The sequence below is a fragment of the Blastomyces dermatitidis genome (genome assembly GCF_000003525.1).
Source record: "Blastomyces dermatitidis ER-3 genomic scaffold supercont1.7, whole genome shotgun sequence".
In the NCBI taxonomy this organism is placed as follows: Eukaryota; Fungi; Ascomycota; class Eurotiomycetes; order Onygenales; family Ajellomycetaceae; genus Blastomyces; species Blastomyces dermatitidis.
The window spans coordinates 3,272,434-3,287,790 of NW_025544780.1; the positions used below are offsets into that span (position 1 = coordinate 3,272,434).

Consider the following 15,357-nt stretch of genomic DNA (forward strand, 5'->3'; position numbering starts at 1 on the left):
TTCATTATTCATCTGAAAAAGACTGTATTAATAGAAGTGAATATGAAGCACTCATCATTAGAATCAGTACTTATTGATAGTCAGTTGCAATTTGAAGTTGAAAACATCATAAGAAAGTGTACAGAGAATGACAAGACTTATCTTCAGATTAAGTGAAAGAGATATGAAGACCTGATCTGAAAGCCTCTTGAAGTTATTACACAAGACATCTCACACCTGATCAAGGCCTTCATAATTAAGAAGCCTTGCAGTCAGCTGAGTAAATGATAGAAAGAAAAATAAAATAGAGATAGAGTGAAAGAAAGAAAGAAAATGTATTATAATCTAATTTTAGCTATTGAATAAGAAGATAAAGAAAACAAGAAAATCATTATCTTTCATTCTTTTCATCATTTCATCTCATCTCTTCTTACTAATTATCTTCAAGCTCTTTCTACAGCTTGATCTCCTGCTCAGTGAGACATGCATCTTAAAATGCAATATCTGCTGATAATCTCTCATTCACAAGATCACTGAAACACACTCTGCTGAATAACTTAAAGAAATGATTATTGATCACAGTATTCTCTGCAGCTGAAATCATGTTAGTAAACTCAGCTATCTTATTCAGTTTCTTTCACACGGCCTGAATGATGTTCAGATTATATTTGTTGAGATTAGATGATCATCTCAGCATCTTCAAATCTTGAGCTCTACAATCAATCATGCAGTCTTCAGAAGAAAGAATTGACAACTATTATACATCACTCATCTTAGTCTCATTGATCATCTTAGCAGGGGTTGAATAGCTTGTCTTTGCCTCATCATCTATCTTCACAGGTGTTAAGATGCTCTGCTCACTGATTTGAATGTGTTTTGAGAGTTTCAGTGCAATCAGACTCAATGCCTTGTACTTGAAAGATGTAGATATTCTCTTCATTGAAACTATAGTTGAATCATTCTTCTCTCTTATATCACTGATCTTAATAATGTCATCAATATTCATCTCCTCAACTGCAGTCTTTTCAAACCCAGGCACACTCTCTTCAAACAGCAAGTTATTCACATTTCATTCAAGTTCATATCAGCTATGATAATTTAAAGAGCAGCAGAATCTCTTATTTTCTTACTGATAGTTAATACAAGTATCATGTCTCTACTGTGTCTGTTTGTCATCTGCAGAGATAATCACACATTTCTTGAATCATCCCTGACTCTTCACACAAGACTGACACAACACAGAAGCTATTTCCTCACAGATCTGCAGAATAATGACATTCTGATTAGTAGAATTCTTAGAATCAATGATCTGTGAAGTGATTAGCTCATTATTATTCATTTATCAGTGTAACTTTCACTTGACAGATAACTGTCTTAAATCTTTAATCAATCACTGACTGAGTAAAATGAAAAATTCATGATTGACAAATGACATCTTCTCACTACATCTCATAAGTCTTTCAATGATCAAGACAGCATCTGCAAGCCTCTTCACAGTCAGGTTCTGCATGATTGACACACTCAGGTGAGCAAGCTTGTCATTCTGCTGAAAGTGTAAGTCAGTCTTATCATTGTGATACAGATGTCTTATACATGCTGTGTCATACAGTCAAGACATCTGATCACTCTCAATGTTCTTCTTTCATCCTGACTTTCTCAAAACATTGTCACTCAGAGTCTCATGCTGCTTCTGACTAGCTCTTCAGCACTTCTTATTCTCTTTCATCAGTAATGATTCTTCAGCATCTGTATCTATCTATTCAGCTTCTGCTTTCAGTTCTACTTACAGTTCTTCATCATCAGTCACTCTCACAGCAGTCTTCTGACTTTCTTCTCTCTCATTCATCTCAATATCTTCTTCTGAAAATCAGTGTGTGAACAGTCATGACTTTTTCAAATGAGTAAATAGTGTTATAAGCTTTTACATCACAGTCTTAGACTCTTCTTAACTCTTTGAGCTTCTGTCATGTAATTCATCTGTTGACTCTTCTGCAGCAGTATCATGCAGCCTAGCTGAGTAACAATGAGACATCACTGCCTTTTACTTATCTTGATCTTTGATTACTTTGTATATGAAAAGATAAGTTGATAGTGTCAGAAGCTCATCTGTTCAAAATTCTAACTCTTTATCTTCATTATTTTCTTTCATCTTATTCTTATCTGTCTTCTCTTCACTGATCTTCTCACTCATCTTCTCTTCTCTATCACTTATATAAAGAAGAGCATCATGCTTCTTCTGACTTAATGACTGAAACAATTTCTCTAAGATCAAGATCTTTTTCACCATGCTCACTGCATCTGTCTTCACAGCTGTTGACTTCTTCTTAAGACTCATTGTTTCTGTGATCTAATCTTCTATATGTTGTGATTTTCACTAATTCCACTATATTAAATTTTCACAAGATGAGTGAGAAATAAGAGAAGAATAAGAGAGAAGTGATTGTAATATATATATTAATGCAATCATTCATCTACACTAATTTCTATCACTTACAGAATCTTTCTCTCATCACAATGAAACTTTCATTCTTATCTATCTCATCAAAGAACTCTTTCTCATTCAAGCTTCTTATGATTTCTTTACAATCTCTTTCTTTTCTTACAGCTGTTTTTAGATTAAAGAACTTCTATCTCTTTCTTATCATTTCTTTTCAAGTCATTCTTACATCTTTTACTCTTTGTAGAGACAAACAATTCTTACATCTGATCACTCTTTGTATGAATAAGTGATTCTATCACTCAGTCTTCTCTTTTCTATAATATCTGCAGTATATGTAAATGAACTAGCACTTCTGAACAATATTCACCCCTTTGAGCCTAGCGCCTGTGATACCTGTCATCTTTTTTCAACATCATTTTTTTTTTCTTCTCCGCGGACACATTCTTTTCAGATAGAGGAACTGTGGCATGCTTCTGCTCTCTATTCAAGTCAATTCTCTATCCAGCTCTAGCTTCTGCTTCATTTCTTGCTGTTTTCTGAAGCTTCTGCTTCTATCTTCTCTCTCTGTTCTTTTCTTCATATGCAATCACTTCTTCTATGAGAGCTTTCACTTCTTCTCTACAGAGCCTTCATTCTTTTCTTCATATGTAATTACTTCTTCTATAAGAGTATCTGCTCCTTCTCTACAGAGTCTCTGTTCTTCTCTTCATAGATGATCACTTCTTCTACAAGAGTTAATCTCTATAAAACAATCACTGTATATATAAGGGTGTACGCCCATCTCCCATCTTTTAGAGAATAAGACAAGTTTTTACCCTTATATCTGACTCTACGTAGCGGCGTACGCTACAGATTAACTGTAATATTAGAGATATAGTAAACATTCTGCAAGTTAATATCATCATTCTTAATCTTCAAGATAACAGTTTTAATCTTCTTGACAAACTCAGTTCTCTCAGTGACAGAATTAACAGAGATGTTATTATTAAAAGATTTAATATTTGAAAAAGAATAAAGCTTATCTGTCATATTCAGACTTATATATGTGTTCAAATATCAAGATCTAGAGAATGATTTTCTGATAACTGTGAAAGAGAAATAGAACTTAATCTTTGTAATTACTGCATTTACTGCTAATTAAGAACTTATTAAGTTATTCTTCTTCTCTTTCTTCTTATCATTCTTCTTTTTCTTTTTATCAGAGTGTAAGATGAAACATCTGTTAACAGTATATTCATATCTTCTGCAGTGAGTGCACTTTTATACAGATATGCTTTTATTCTCATCTTTATTCTTATCTTTATTCTTATTCTTTTTCACAGTCACAGAATCAGTCTGAGACTGCTTTTTTCACTTAGTGATAATCTTTTTAAATGTGTGATTGATCAGTTACTTTATTAAATTATTAATATTAATATTAACAATAAGTTTCTGATCAGTGAAGAAAAACTTATTCAAATATATCTTAATAAATAATCTTTAATAATCTTATAGATTGTTGAGAAAAAGATTATAATATACATTCTCAGTACTCTGACAGAGTTTCTTATAACAGATAATAAGATAGTGAAAATATCTCTGAAAAGTAAGATAATTATTCTTCTTAACTTATAATTTTATCAATTTCTTGAAGATATTAACTCATTCTTCAGTCAGTGATATTATATATTTAATATTAATCTTGTTTCACAGAGCTGTAGCATTATCAGCTTTCAAGATTTTAATAATAATTTAAATGTTTTTAACAAGACTTAATAGTATACATCTATATAGAGACTTGAAATGAATTCTTCACTTCTCAGAGTTAATATAACATGTAAAAGAGAATTCTTATTAAGTTCTTAATAGAATGTTGATTTTATTAATAACTTCTGTATCAGTTAATATATTAATACATCAGACTTTATAATTAGAGTTATTAAATATAATAACTGATTTAATATCTAGTGTATATTTGACTTTCTTCTGATATTCTCACAACTCATCTCTTATAGTGTCTCTTTATACAGAGATAGATATAGTGAGATATTAAGTGATTTCAGCTGCAGTTATTTGATTTTATAGTATTATCTATATAAGATTTATAAAATTGTCTACAGTGTAATAGATAGATTGATTCAGATCATTATTAAAAATTAATATTTCAGAGATAAGAAATAGTGAAGAATTTAATAAGTTAAAATAAATAGATTCTATAGATAAATATTAACTCTGCTTTTCTTTATTCTGAAGTTTCTTTATTATCTCATCATTAAATTTCATACTCTGGTGAAAACTGATCTCAGTCTTATCTTATAAGTCAGAAGTCTTCTTATAATAAGTAATTATTCTATCAATAAGTTATCTAGTAAAGTGTGTGATTCTTAGTCTTGAGCTGAACTCTGAAGTAATAGATATATTACTTATATTAAGATAACTCTGCTTCTTCTAGATATGTAAAAAAAAAAAAAAAAGTCATATTCTTCATAATGAAGAATACACTTTCTTAAAAATATAAAGTATATAAATCTGCTAATCAGCAGATTCAGAGAAAATGAAATATCTCTAATAAGAAGTGAAAGTCTTTTCAAAAAAGATAAACTATCTGTGTTAAAAATGTTAATGTAATATTCTAAAAAGAAAAATATGTCATTCAGACTATAATCTATAGAATAGTTGAAGGTTGTATTGATAGATCTATCTACAAGAACATAATATAGTGGTGGGTCACATGATCTAGTGGGATCGCTAACCGCAACGGCCGTAACGGCCAACAGTTTTCTGCTTCCTGAGGTCAAGTTTTCTATGTGGTGTAGTAATTGCCTTCTTAGTCATCGTTTCCTCTAATACAGTCTCAATATCTGCATTCTGCTATACTCTTTCTCTCAACATTCAGTTTCTTACTGTAGAGACTTAGAGATAATTAGAATTAGAAGAAAAAGCTAGAAAGAGATAGATTCCTGAGAGATATGAAAAATCAATATTATGAGGAGATAGAGGATAGATCTAGTGCAAGTACTTTTAATGAGTATGTACTACCATCCGCCCCAGGAACCTTCGTGAGTAGTTAGCGGATTACATTAGCCTCAATGAACGTCGCGTCAAACGCGCCTCTCTTAATTGAATTTGTCCCAGGGTGAAACAGTTTCGATCTACCTCTCTTCCACTTGTCCCTTTCTTTTGGAGGCAAATATTCATCGGCCCTTTGAATAAACAGGCATTTTTTGTTGTTTATATATGTTTGGATCTGCTCATTGCCCCTCCCCTCCCGTCCCCGAAACAGCATATAACGCCTCTGAAACTGGAGGTTTATCCTATCAGGGCCCCCAACTCTTTTCATGCCTCTATATAACTGATTAACTTGAGTTTGGATGAGCCGTGCCCGAGTCGTAATTACAGCTTTTCATGATTATTCTCACTTTTGGGATGTACTGTACCATGCCTATGCCTCGTTAAACTGCACTACGACAGAGTGACCGCGCCCGCGTGCATAATCTCCAACCCCCAATCCTAGCACGATGTCCTCCTCCCAATCCTCCTCGCAACTCAAACGCAAACAACAATCTATATCTAGCTTCTTTGCCAAGAAACCCGTACCCGTGAATGGTTCTACGAATGCTACTCCGAAGAATGGAGCCGGGAAGAAGCTTGGAGAGGCTCGGGTTCGGCAAACGCCGGACAGCGAGGTAAATGAGGTGGTGAATGGGGGCTATGGGGCTGGAGGGATGGAAAAAGAGGAAGAGGAGGATGATGAGATTATTGTTCCATCTAGGAAACGTATTAGGAGTAACGGGGATGTTTCGACCGTGCACAGGGGGGCACCAGCAGATGCGGATCAGCGACGTGACGTTAAAGAGACAGATACTGGTATGGACATGGGAGTCGTAGATGAGTTCGATTCTGATGGGGTTATGAAGCTGCCGACGGCGAAGAAGGAAAAGAACACTGGATCCGCGCGGACGGAACGATTTCGGTTCAATAGCTCCGCTACACCTACGTCGAGTGATCAGAGGGCCGATGGGAATGGTGGCGATGCATCTGAGGACGACGAGAGGGAAAGAAAGAGAAAACAAGCTCTGCATCAGAAGTTCGTGAAGAGGTTGGGCGGGCCGGATTGTCTTCCGCCTTTAACGAGTGGATTCGGCGCGGGCGATGCGGACGATCTGGAGGGTGCCGAGAGTGATGCTGAGGCTGAGGAGGACGTTGCGCCGGCTCCGCAGAAGGTGAGAGGAGCAGGAAAAAGGACTACGACGGGGAAATTGACGCCGATGGAAAGGCAGATCATTGACATTAAGAAGAACCATATGGATACCGTGCTTGTTGTGGAGGTTGGCTATAAATTCCGCTTTTTTGGTGAGGACGCGCGTATTGCAGCGAAGGAGTTAAGTATTGTGTGCATCCCTGGGAAACTCAGATTTGATGAACGTGAGTTCATGGCCCTATTTTGTTTTGTGACTGGTTTATATGTTCTTCTGCTGCGAAATACCAAATGCTAATATATGGAATTTCACTGTTCTGATAGACCCATCCGAAGCTCATCTGTCCCGCTTTGCCTCTGCTAGTATTCCCGTGCATAGATTGCATGTTCATGTGAAGCGGTTGGTCGCAGCGGGCTATAAAGTCGGCGTAGTTAGGCAGCTTGAGACTGCTGCATTGAAAGCTGCCGGTGACAATAGAAACGCTCCTTTTGTTCGTAAGCTTACGAACCTATACACGAAGGGAACCTACATCGACGATGTCGAGGGACTTGAGGGACCCAGTGTCAGCTCAGGCAGCGCGTCTACTTCCACAGGCTATTTGCTTTGTATGACCGAAAGCAACGCCAAGGGTTGTGGTAATGACGAGAAGGTCCATGTCGGAATTGTGGCTGTCCAGCCAGCCACTGGAGATGTTATTTATGACGATTTTGAGGATGGGTTTATGAGAAGTGAAATTGAAACGAGGCTGCTCCACATTGCCCCGTGTGAATTTCTGATTGTGGGCGAGATGTCGAAAGCTACGGAGAAGCTTGTGCAACATCTCTCGGGGAGCAAAACAAATGTTTTTGGCGATAAGGTGCGGGTTGAACGGGTTTCGAAGTCGAAAATTGCTGCGGCAGAATCACACAGCCACGTATCTAGTTTCTATGCGGGCCGGATGAAAGCAAAGGGCGCCGTAGGGGATGCTGCAGCAAACAATCTGCTGGAAAAGGTTCTGAAACTGCCGGAGGATGTCACCATATGTCTTTCCTCCATGATCAAGCACATGTCTGAATACGGGCTGGAATATATATTTGACCTCACCAAGTACTTCCAGCCGTTTTCGGCGCGATCCCACATGCTGCTGAACGGCAATACCCTAACCAACTTGGAAATATATCAAAATCAAACAGAGCATACGTCGAAGGGAAGCCTCTTCTGGACCCTCGATCGCACCAAAACACGATTTGGACAACGTCTACTACGGAAGTGGGTTGGAAGGCCTTTGCTTGATAAAAGTGAACTGGAAGAGCGGGTTGCTGCCGTTGAGGAATTGCAAGACCCCAGCAAGACAGTGCAGATTGAGAGGTTGAAAGGCCTCTTGTCAAAGATAAAGGCGGATCTAGAGAAAAGTTTGATACGGATATACTATGGAAGGGTGAGGTCTACCGCGTTCTCTACATTTCTTTTTAGCGAATTTCAAACCTCTGACTGAATATCTATAGTGCACGCGACCCGAGCTCCTGACAGTCTTGCAAACCCTGCAGTTGATTGCAGACGAGTATGTCCATCTCAAGTCTCCAGAGGATTTAGGTTTTTCGTCTCCAACGATCAACAGAGCCATTGCAGCTCTGCCGGCTATACGCAAAGATGTTGTTACATACCTTAACAAGATAAACGCGCAGGCCGCCAAAAAGGATGACAAATATTGCTTTTTCCGAGAGGCAGAGGAGACAGATGAAATTACGGAATCCAATCTTGGGATCGCTGATGTGCAGCATAGGCTCAAGGAACACTGTGCGGTTGCAGCAGAGATCTTAGGAAAGAAAAAAGTGCAGTACACGACTGTGGCAGGGATTGAATACCTCATCGAGGTAGAGAATAGTCCTTATAACCTTAAAAAGGTACCGGCCTCATGGCGGAAGATCAGTGGCACAAAGAAAGTCTCCCGCTTCCACACGCCTGAAGTGGTCCAGTACATGCGCGAACGCGACCAGTACAAGGAGGCCCTGGCTGCCGCCTGCGACAAGGCATTCCATGCGCTACTTGCTGACATCTCAACGAAATACCAATCATTCCGTGATTGTATCGTAGCCCTCGCAACGCTGGACTGTCTGCTCTCACTAGCCAACATCGCCAGCCAGCCTGGTTACGTCAAACCAACTTATACAGATGAAACCCGCATCAGTGTCCAACGCGGCCGCCACCCTATGGTCGAGCAGCTTCTGCTGGACAGTTACGTGCCAAACGATATAGAGCTGCATACCAACAAGACCCGTGCCCTTTTAGTAACGGGTCCCAACATGGGCGGAAAATCCAGCTACGTGCGCCAGGTAGCTTTGATCTGCATCATGGGCCAGATTGGCTCGTACGTGCCCGCTGAGTCCGCGACGCTCGGTATGCTCGACGCCGTCTACACGCGCATGGGCGCCTTCGACAACATGCTCGCGGGCGAGTCGACATTTATGGTCGAACTATCTGAAACGGCCGACATCCTCAAACAAGCCACACCGCGTTCGCTTGTTATCCTCGACGAGCTGGGCCGCGGCACGTCGACGCACGACGGCGTGGCCATCGCCCAGGCCGTGCTCGATTACATGGTGCGAAACCTGCGGAGTCTCACGTTGTTTATCACGCATTATCAGAACCTGAGTAGTCTGGCGCGAGAGTTTCCCAAGGGTGAGCTACGTAATGTGCATATGAAATTCACTGAGTCTGGGATGGATGGGCGGGATATTACCTTCCTGTATGAGGTTGGGGAGGGAGTGGCGCACCGCTCTTACGGCCTGAATGTGGCCCGGTTAGCTCATGTACCAACTTCGGTGCTGGATGTAGCAAGGACAAAGTCTGCGGAGTTGGAGGAGAAGATTCGGAAGAAGAAGTTGCTAGCGTTAGCCAAAGTGGTTAAGGGGGCTATAGATACTGATGGTGCCGCTAGGGAGGTTGATGCTGCGCTTTTAGAGGGAGTATTCGTTGGACTGGAGCAGTTGTAATTGTGAACCCTTTGTATCTCTGTACAGCATCGTATAATAATATTAGGCGGGAAGTAGCTTTGTTGTTCTTCATTCATTCCCTCTCGTTGACTTCAAAACTGAGTATTGCGTATGGATCATACTCCCTACGCACTTCTCCTGGTGGCTGCGATTTGAATTACGAAGTAATTTCGCGGTCTACAACCCTGCTCTGGAAGATATATCCTGGGCTCAGCAAATCAATTGAAGGATCCTTGGGCCTGATTATGAAAGGCAAATTTCAAAAAGAAACCTAAGATATATTAGAGTCAATTCACATTATCTATTTTGCAGAAGCGTGAGTCGCCCCAACCTGACAATGCCATAGAAAAAACGATTACAGCATAAGATGACGATTGGATGCTGGTTGCCGCATTATTCGCTTTCCCGGGGCAGATCCTCCCTTCTTTTTTTATCCCTTCCCAGCGGATTGATTCATCCTTCATTCCGAATAATCGCCGCTATCGTTCCAAAAAAAAGGGAGGGGAGAACAAGCCTCGAGATTGCATATAAATACGGTGACCATCATCCCGCAGAACGCCAAGCCACCACTTCCATTCTCTCCTCTCCTCTCCTTCCTCCTACTATGCACTTCCGCCACACTCCCCATCACAGTTCGTTCGTCACTCGTTAAGGGTGAAGAATAAGTTTCAAAAAGAAAACATCGGTCGGAATCAAGAGGTTTAAAGAGGACAGCGGGTGAAAACGGGAATAACGAAACGGTCGAACCACCACCACACCCTCCCCCATATTACAGCAACGATTTTTATATTTATATTTTTGGATTGAAAAAAAGCTGCTTTTATCTCAGTCTGCGGGCTTCTCTCTCAGACTCGAGTAGGCAGAGGATATCATCGACCTTGACTATTAATTTTTGACAAGAGTGAATGTTAGTTTACCATTACCATCCAATTCTTTGCTTTCGTCGGGGCATGGGGGTTCTTTCGTACCTGGGCCCTTGACGTTTCGGATGATGGATCGGGATGTGTCGTCCATGAACTCGACGCGGACCTGAGTGACACCACCTCGCGAACCTAGAATTCGAGAAATAGCCACGTTGTCAGATAAATTTTCCTTTGGCCTAGTTGGAATTTTTCCTGCTTCATTTGCTCTTTATCCGCATATTTTCCACCAATCTTCAACTTTCTCCAATTTTGATGTCTCCCATTCACATTCCGGTCCCAATCACAATATCCCAGGAAAAATCAAAAGATCGCTGCCATATATGCGGGAGAGAAATTTTCGGCTGTTTCAAAAACCAAAAGAAAGCCATGATAACATACCGGTGCGGCCGAGAACGCGGGTCACCTTAGCGAACTTGATGGGGACTTTTCCGGTAGCATCCATGATGGGCGGTGAGATATGCGTGCGAGTAACTGCTGCTGCTTGAGGGTAGACGACGGTGGGGAGGTAGTCCAGCGGCAGGGGAGAGAGGGGAGGATGCGAAAAGTGTCTGTTCGTGGTTTGAGATAGGCGGGAAGTGATTTTGGTTGTGTGGGAAGCAGTTTTTGCCGAGGCGAAGGGAATCCCGCCAATACGGAAGGTTTACACGGGATGCTAGGGGCTAGACTAAAGGCGGACTAGTGCCATATAAGCCCTAATTGCTGTTTTTGGAATCGCAGCCAACGCTCAGAGACATCATAGATAATTGGATGTGAAGTAGTTACTCCATGTATAATAATATAATATGAATAGACAGAGTCACATAAGATATGTGAGTAAATGTTTTCTTTCTCACTGTAGAAGTAATTTTGTAGATAGTTTTAGTGTTGCAAGCTCATATAATTCTAGTGATAGAGTAGACTGATAGCAATCAATAACTCAATCAATACAGTTACTAGAGGATTCTGCAAGCATCTTTCACAGTAATAGTCTTCCTTATATGGTTTAATGTCATGTAAATTAACATTCAGTGGTGTTTTTAATTAACATCACTATCACACAGATGGATCTGTATGTGTGATGTTTTCACATGAATTCATACATAGTATGTGCATGTAATTAGTGCTGTACAGTCTTCCTTATTCAGTTATCAACAAGTTAGCCTCATATCTCATATTGTTGTAAGGCAGATTGATCATCAACTTCATCTACGCATAGACCTTTCTCTATTCATGTTATCTATCCCCTCTGATTTGCATTCACAATTGCCATATCATACCATCATCATTATTGCCATCAAGCCCTTATATTTTCAAGATTGAAATCAAAATGGGTGTATGGAACGGGCGGCTGATATCAATATGAAAGACCTCACTTTTTATTATTTCAGAGTTCAAAATAACTGTACAAGCGGCGGCAGCGGCAGTGGCGGCAGCAGTGGCAGTGGCAGCTGCAGATTATTATTATATTCATTAGTTACCCGGCATACAAGAGGTTTTCAATTAGATGAATACAATATTTACAAGGCCTATGCCACAGTAGCGCCGAATCGTGGCATCTATGCCTATATAGAAAGGCCGTGCGTACTAAATATTTCATGCGACTTGGCGCTGCAGGATTCCTCTACTAAGTGAAAATAGTTACAGACTTACAGTACATCTCTTTCTGATAGAAAAGTTAGAACTTAACATCTGTTCTGAATTGAGCTCATACATACACTCTATTTTATTTTATTCTATATATTGATTAATTTCACAAATTAAGCATTTTTTTCTATTTTCACTTCTGTATTATCTCAGTGAGCTTTCTCTGTTTCACTTTGTCATTGTAACACAGGCACTAGACTACTTTTATCAAAGTCATGTGTTTTAAATTATTCAATTCTCATAAATTTTTGAGATTTATGAATAATCTCTCTATATTCTCTCTATATATTATAGAAAAACCAACTTTTCTGAGTAAAATGCTCTGTAATGTGACCTCATATAATATTATATGCATCTCATTAAAATGAATTCATCTGAACAGCTAGCTCTGCAGTCTGTACAGCTCTGATATTAATCTTCATTCTTTTCTTTACAGATATTCTCTACTGTATTTACATTCTTTATACTCTTCTCTACATTCATTCCAATCTATATATTCATTAATATACTCATTTCATGCACTGCTGCTCAGTGTGTGAGAATTCTCATTCTCTCAGCACATTTAAACAGTCTCAATTCAATGCATTATTCTGTACATGCTCTATGTATCATCAAGCTCAATATTATGTATGTCAGTTATATTCAGTTCAAACCTTCTGTCTGTCATTGAGAAATGTAGCTGCTTTTGTACTTAACTTATAATAAGTTGAGCTGTTGCACTGTGATACATGCTGTGAAGACTGTTCATCTCACCTGTTCTATGCTATCAATTGCATCTTCAAGAACTGCAATGACTGTCAGACTCTCAATTGTGAACATGTCTGCAATATCAAATGCTGTTATTTGACAGCTGCTGCAGCAGTTGCTGCAGCAGATGAGCCTGCTAATTATATACATGCAGATTCACTGAAGCAGTCAGCTCTTGATAATCTCAACACTTAAACTGACTTAACTACTTCTGAATCAACTGTTAATTCTTCAATCACTCACAGTTATCAGTTCATTCTCTGTGACTTCAGCTTCTATATTCATTACTGTCAACTACTTAATTTTAACTGAATGAATATCTGCTACTCTGTCTGCAGAGATAAGCATTGAATTGATAAACATGTATACAGATTGTCAAAGACTCTTTCAGTGTTTTTCACATACTGTGCAAGAGATGCTGTAAGACTGCTATCTGTCAGAGAACTCTCATCAGAGCTATATAAGCTGTTTAATGATAATACAGCTGATGTGAAGCATTTCTGTAAGTATATTCAGAACTACAACTCTGCTCTGACATTTACATCTCTTAAGTGTAAGCAGAATTCACACCTGAGTCATCTGGCTACTGACAGCTCAGTGTTATTTCAAATACAGAGAGAACTCTATCATCTGTAAGAGTTATTAGAGTCTGAGTCAGATAATAATATCTGTTTTATATAAACATGAATTCATGATCTGCAGTTTGATATAAGTATTGTAAATAATGTAGACTCTGTTATACATTCTAACATATTTAATCATATTGATATTGTATTGCTTACTGTTCATTCATTTACTTTTTCATGTTCTTCTATTATATTGTTGACTGCTAATATTTCTAAGATTAATTCTTTTATTCAGCTTTATCAGTCTGTATGAAAGATACTACAGAGCAGTTCTACTCTGTGTGTCAGTTTAAATCCTGTTATACAGCTGAAGACAGACAATGACTGCTACTATGAGAATCTGTCTACTGTCTCAGAGATTACAGTTATTATACAGAACACTTCTAGCAGTGTCTGTCATTTCTATGTTATTCTTCTAACACTATGACAACTCAGTGCTGACTTGAGTCTTATACATATTAACTCTCACAGTTCATTATATCTTTCACTGCATTACATTCTACTTTTTCCTTCAGAAGATCACAGCTGATATATTGATATAAATATGCTTATGCATCTCTCACCTGCCTGCAACAGCTCTGATGATGATATTGATAATACTGTTAAGAATGAAGATAAGTATGATGACTGTAATCTGACTCTGTGTATATAATATGCATATAATCTTTTTCAATGAGATGATATTGATGCTTCTCTTTTTCAGACTGAACATCTATTTCAGCAGTATTTAATTAATGTCTATATGAACATTGATAAACAGTGACTGAATTAAGTCTGTACTCATTAATCAGAAATCTGTGCAGATCAATATAGTAATCTGTGTAATACTATACAGACAGATAATACAGATTATAAGCAGCTTAATCACTGTGTAATATTATCTGCTTCTTATATAGACAGTGAATGTTTTATATATAAACTGTTTCAGAATTCTATGATAATTATCTTCAACTACAGACACTCAACTCTTTTCATTACATTCACAGCTAATTCTGAGTGAAAGAAGATTATTTATGAGTTACTTTCTGATCAGACTGCAGTGAATTACTCAGATTTGATTGTATGTATTTTTATAATAAAGGTTTTTCATTTTCTTAATATTCTCAAATTCAGACAGCTGTTCAGACTGATGTTAATCAGAGTATCAATAATTGAATATTAAAAATATAAACTGTCTCATATACATCTATTGATCTGACTAGAGAACTCTGAGCAGTTTTTACAGTCTAAGATGATTAATGAGATTATATCTGCAGAGCTGTTAAGCACTGCTGAGAATACAGACAGGTTGAATAAATTAATCTGTAAATTCATGATTTATAATTCATGTAATACTGGCAGGATGAGCCTCTGTCACAAGGATGACAGATGTACAAAACATTTCTTCAAAGCTTTTCAGAGTGCTATAACTGTTAAAGAGAATGACTATTCTCTGTACAGATAGCAGCATAATTCATCTATTCTCTTCAAATATACTGTTAATAACAGTGAGATTGTAATTAATAACTGATGAGTTGTTTCATACAATCTCTATCTTATCTGCATATATAAAGCTCATATAAATGTTGAGATCTGCGCCTTCATTGAAGTCATTAAATATATCAATAAATACATCTATAAGGGCCTGAATCACACTACTCTTCATATCATTAACTTCAATGATGAGATTGATATTCAACTGTATAAGCATTATATCGGCTCAACTGAGGCTGTATGATGTATATTCATGTTCTGTATACATCAGAAGTTTTCATCTGTTGAGATGTTATCTATTTATCTATCAGATTATCAGATGATTTACTTCTCTGAATCTGAATATAAAGATTATGAATGTATGACTGATCATTTGATAAATAACATATCTAAGTT

At 38.2% G+C, this 15,357-nt stretch overlaps 4 protein-coding genes across 4 annotated transcripts; 1 reads left to right on the forward strand and 3 right to left on the reverse strand.

The window, feature by feature from the left end:
* Positions 1-736: 736 nt before the first annotated feature.
* Positions 737-919, reverse strand: BDCG_17433 (uncharacterized protein; the record flags this gene model as incomplete). Its single annotated transcript, XM_045426560.1, has 1 exon — positions 737-919. One exon carries the CDS (start codon positions 917-919, stop codon positions 737-739), a length of 183 nt encoding a protein of 60 aa, XP_045281928.1.
* A 1,170-nt stretch (positions 920-2,089) lies between these two features.
* Positions 2,090-2,314, reverse strand: BDCG_17434 (uncharacterized protein; the record flags this gene model as incomplete). Its single annotated transcript, XM_045426561.1, has 1 exon — positions 2,090-2,314. The coding sequence occupies one exon, from the start codon at positions 2,312-2,314 to the stop codon at positions 2,090-2,092; it is 225 nt and encodes a 74-aa protein (XP_045281929.1).
* A 3,189-nt stretch (positions 2,315-5,503) lies between these two features.
* On the forward strand, positions 5,504-11,295 carry BDCG_07025 (DNA mismatch repair protein MSH3). The gene is made up of 3 exons (XM_045422789.1): positions 5,504-6,823; positions 6,921-8,014; positions 8,082-11,295. The coding sequence occupies exons 1-3, from the start codon at positions 5,917-5,919 to the stop codon at positions 9,567-9,569; spliced, it is 3,489 nt and encodes a 1,162-aa protein (XP_045278356.1). The 5' UTR covers positions 5,504-5,916; the 3' UTR covers positions 9,570-11,295.
* On the reverse strand, positions 10,390-10,934 carry BDCG_07026 (40S ribosomal protein S28; the record flags this gene model as incomplete). Its single annotated transcript, XM_045422790.1, has 3 exons — positions 10,390-10,451; positions 10,538-10,621; positions 10,871-10,934. The coding sequence occupies 3 exons, from the start codon at positions 10,932-10,934 to the stop codon at positions 10,390-10,392; spliced, it is 210 nt and encodes a 69-aa protein (XP_045278357.1).
* Positions 11,296-15,357: the final 4,062 nt, after the last annotated feature.

Excerpts from the sequence above, each read along its gene's own strand:
- BDCG_07025 (XM_045422789.1), top strand. The coding sequence starts at position 5,917 with ATGTCCTCCTCCCAATCCTCCTCGCAACTCAAACGCAAACAACAATCT. Across the intron at positions 6,824-6,920 it reads GAAACTCAGATTTGATGAAC|ACCCATCCGAAGCTCATCTG; the intron begins GTGAGTTCATGG and ends CTGTTCTGATAG. Across the intron at positions 8,015-8,081 it reads TACGGATATACTATGGAAGG|TGCACGCGACCCGAGCTCCT; the intron begins GTGAGGTCTACC and ends GAATATCTATAG.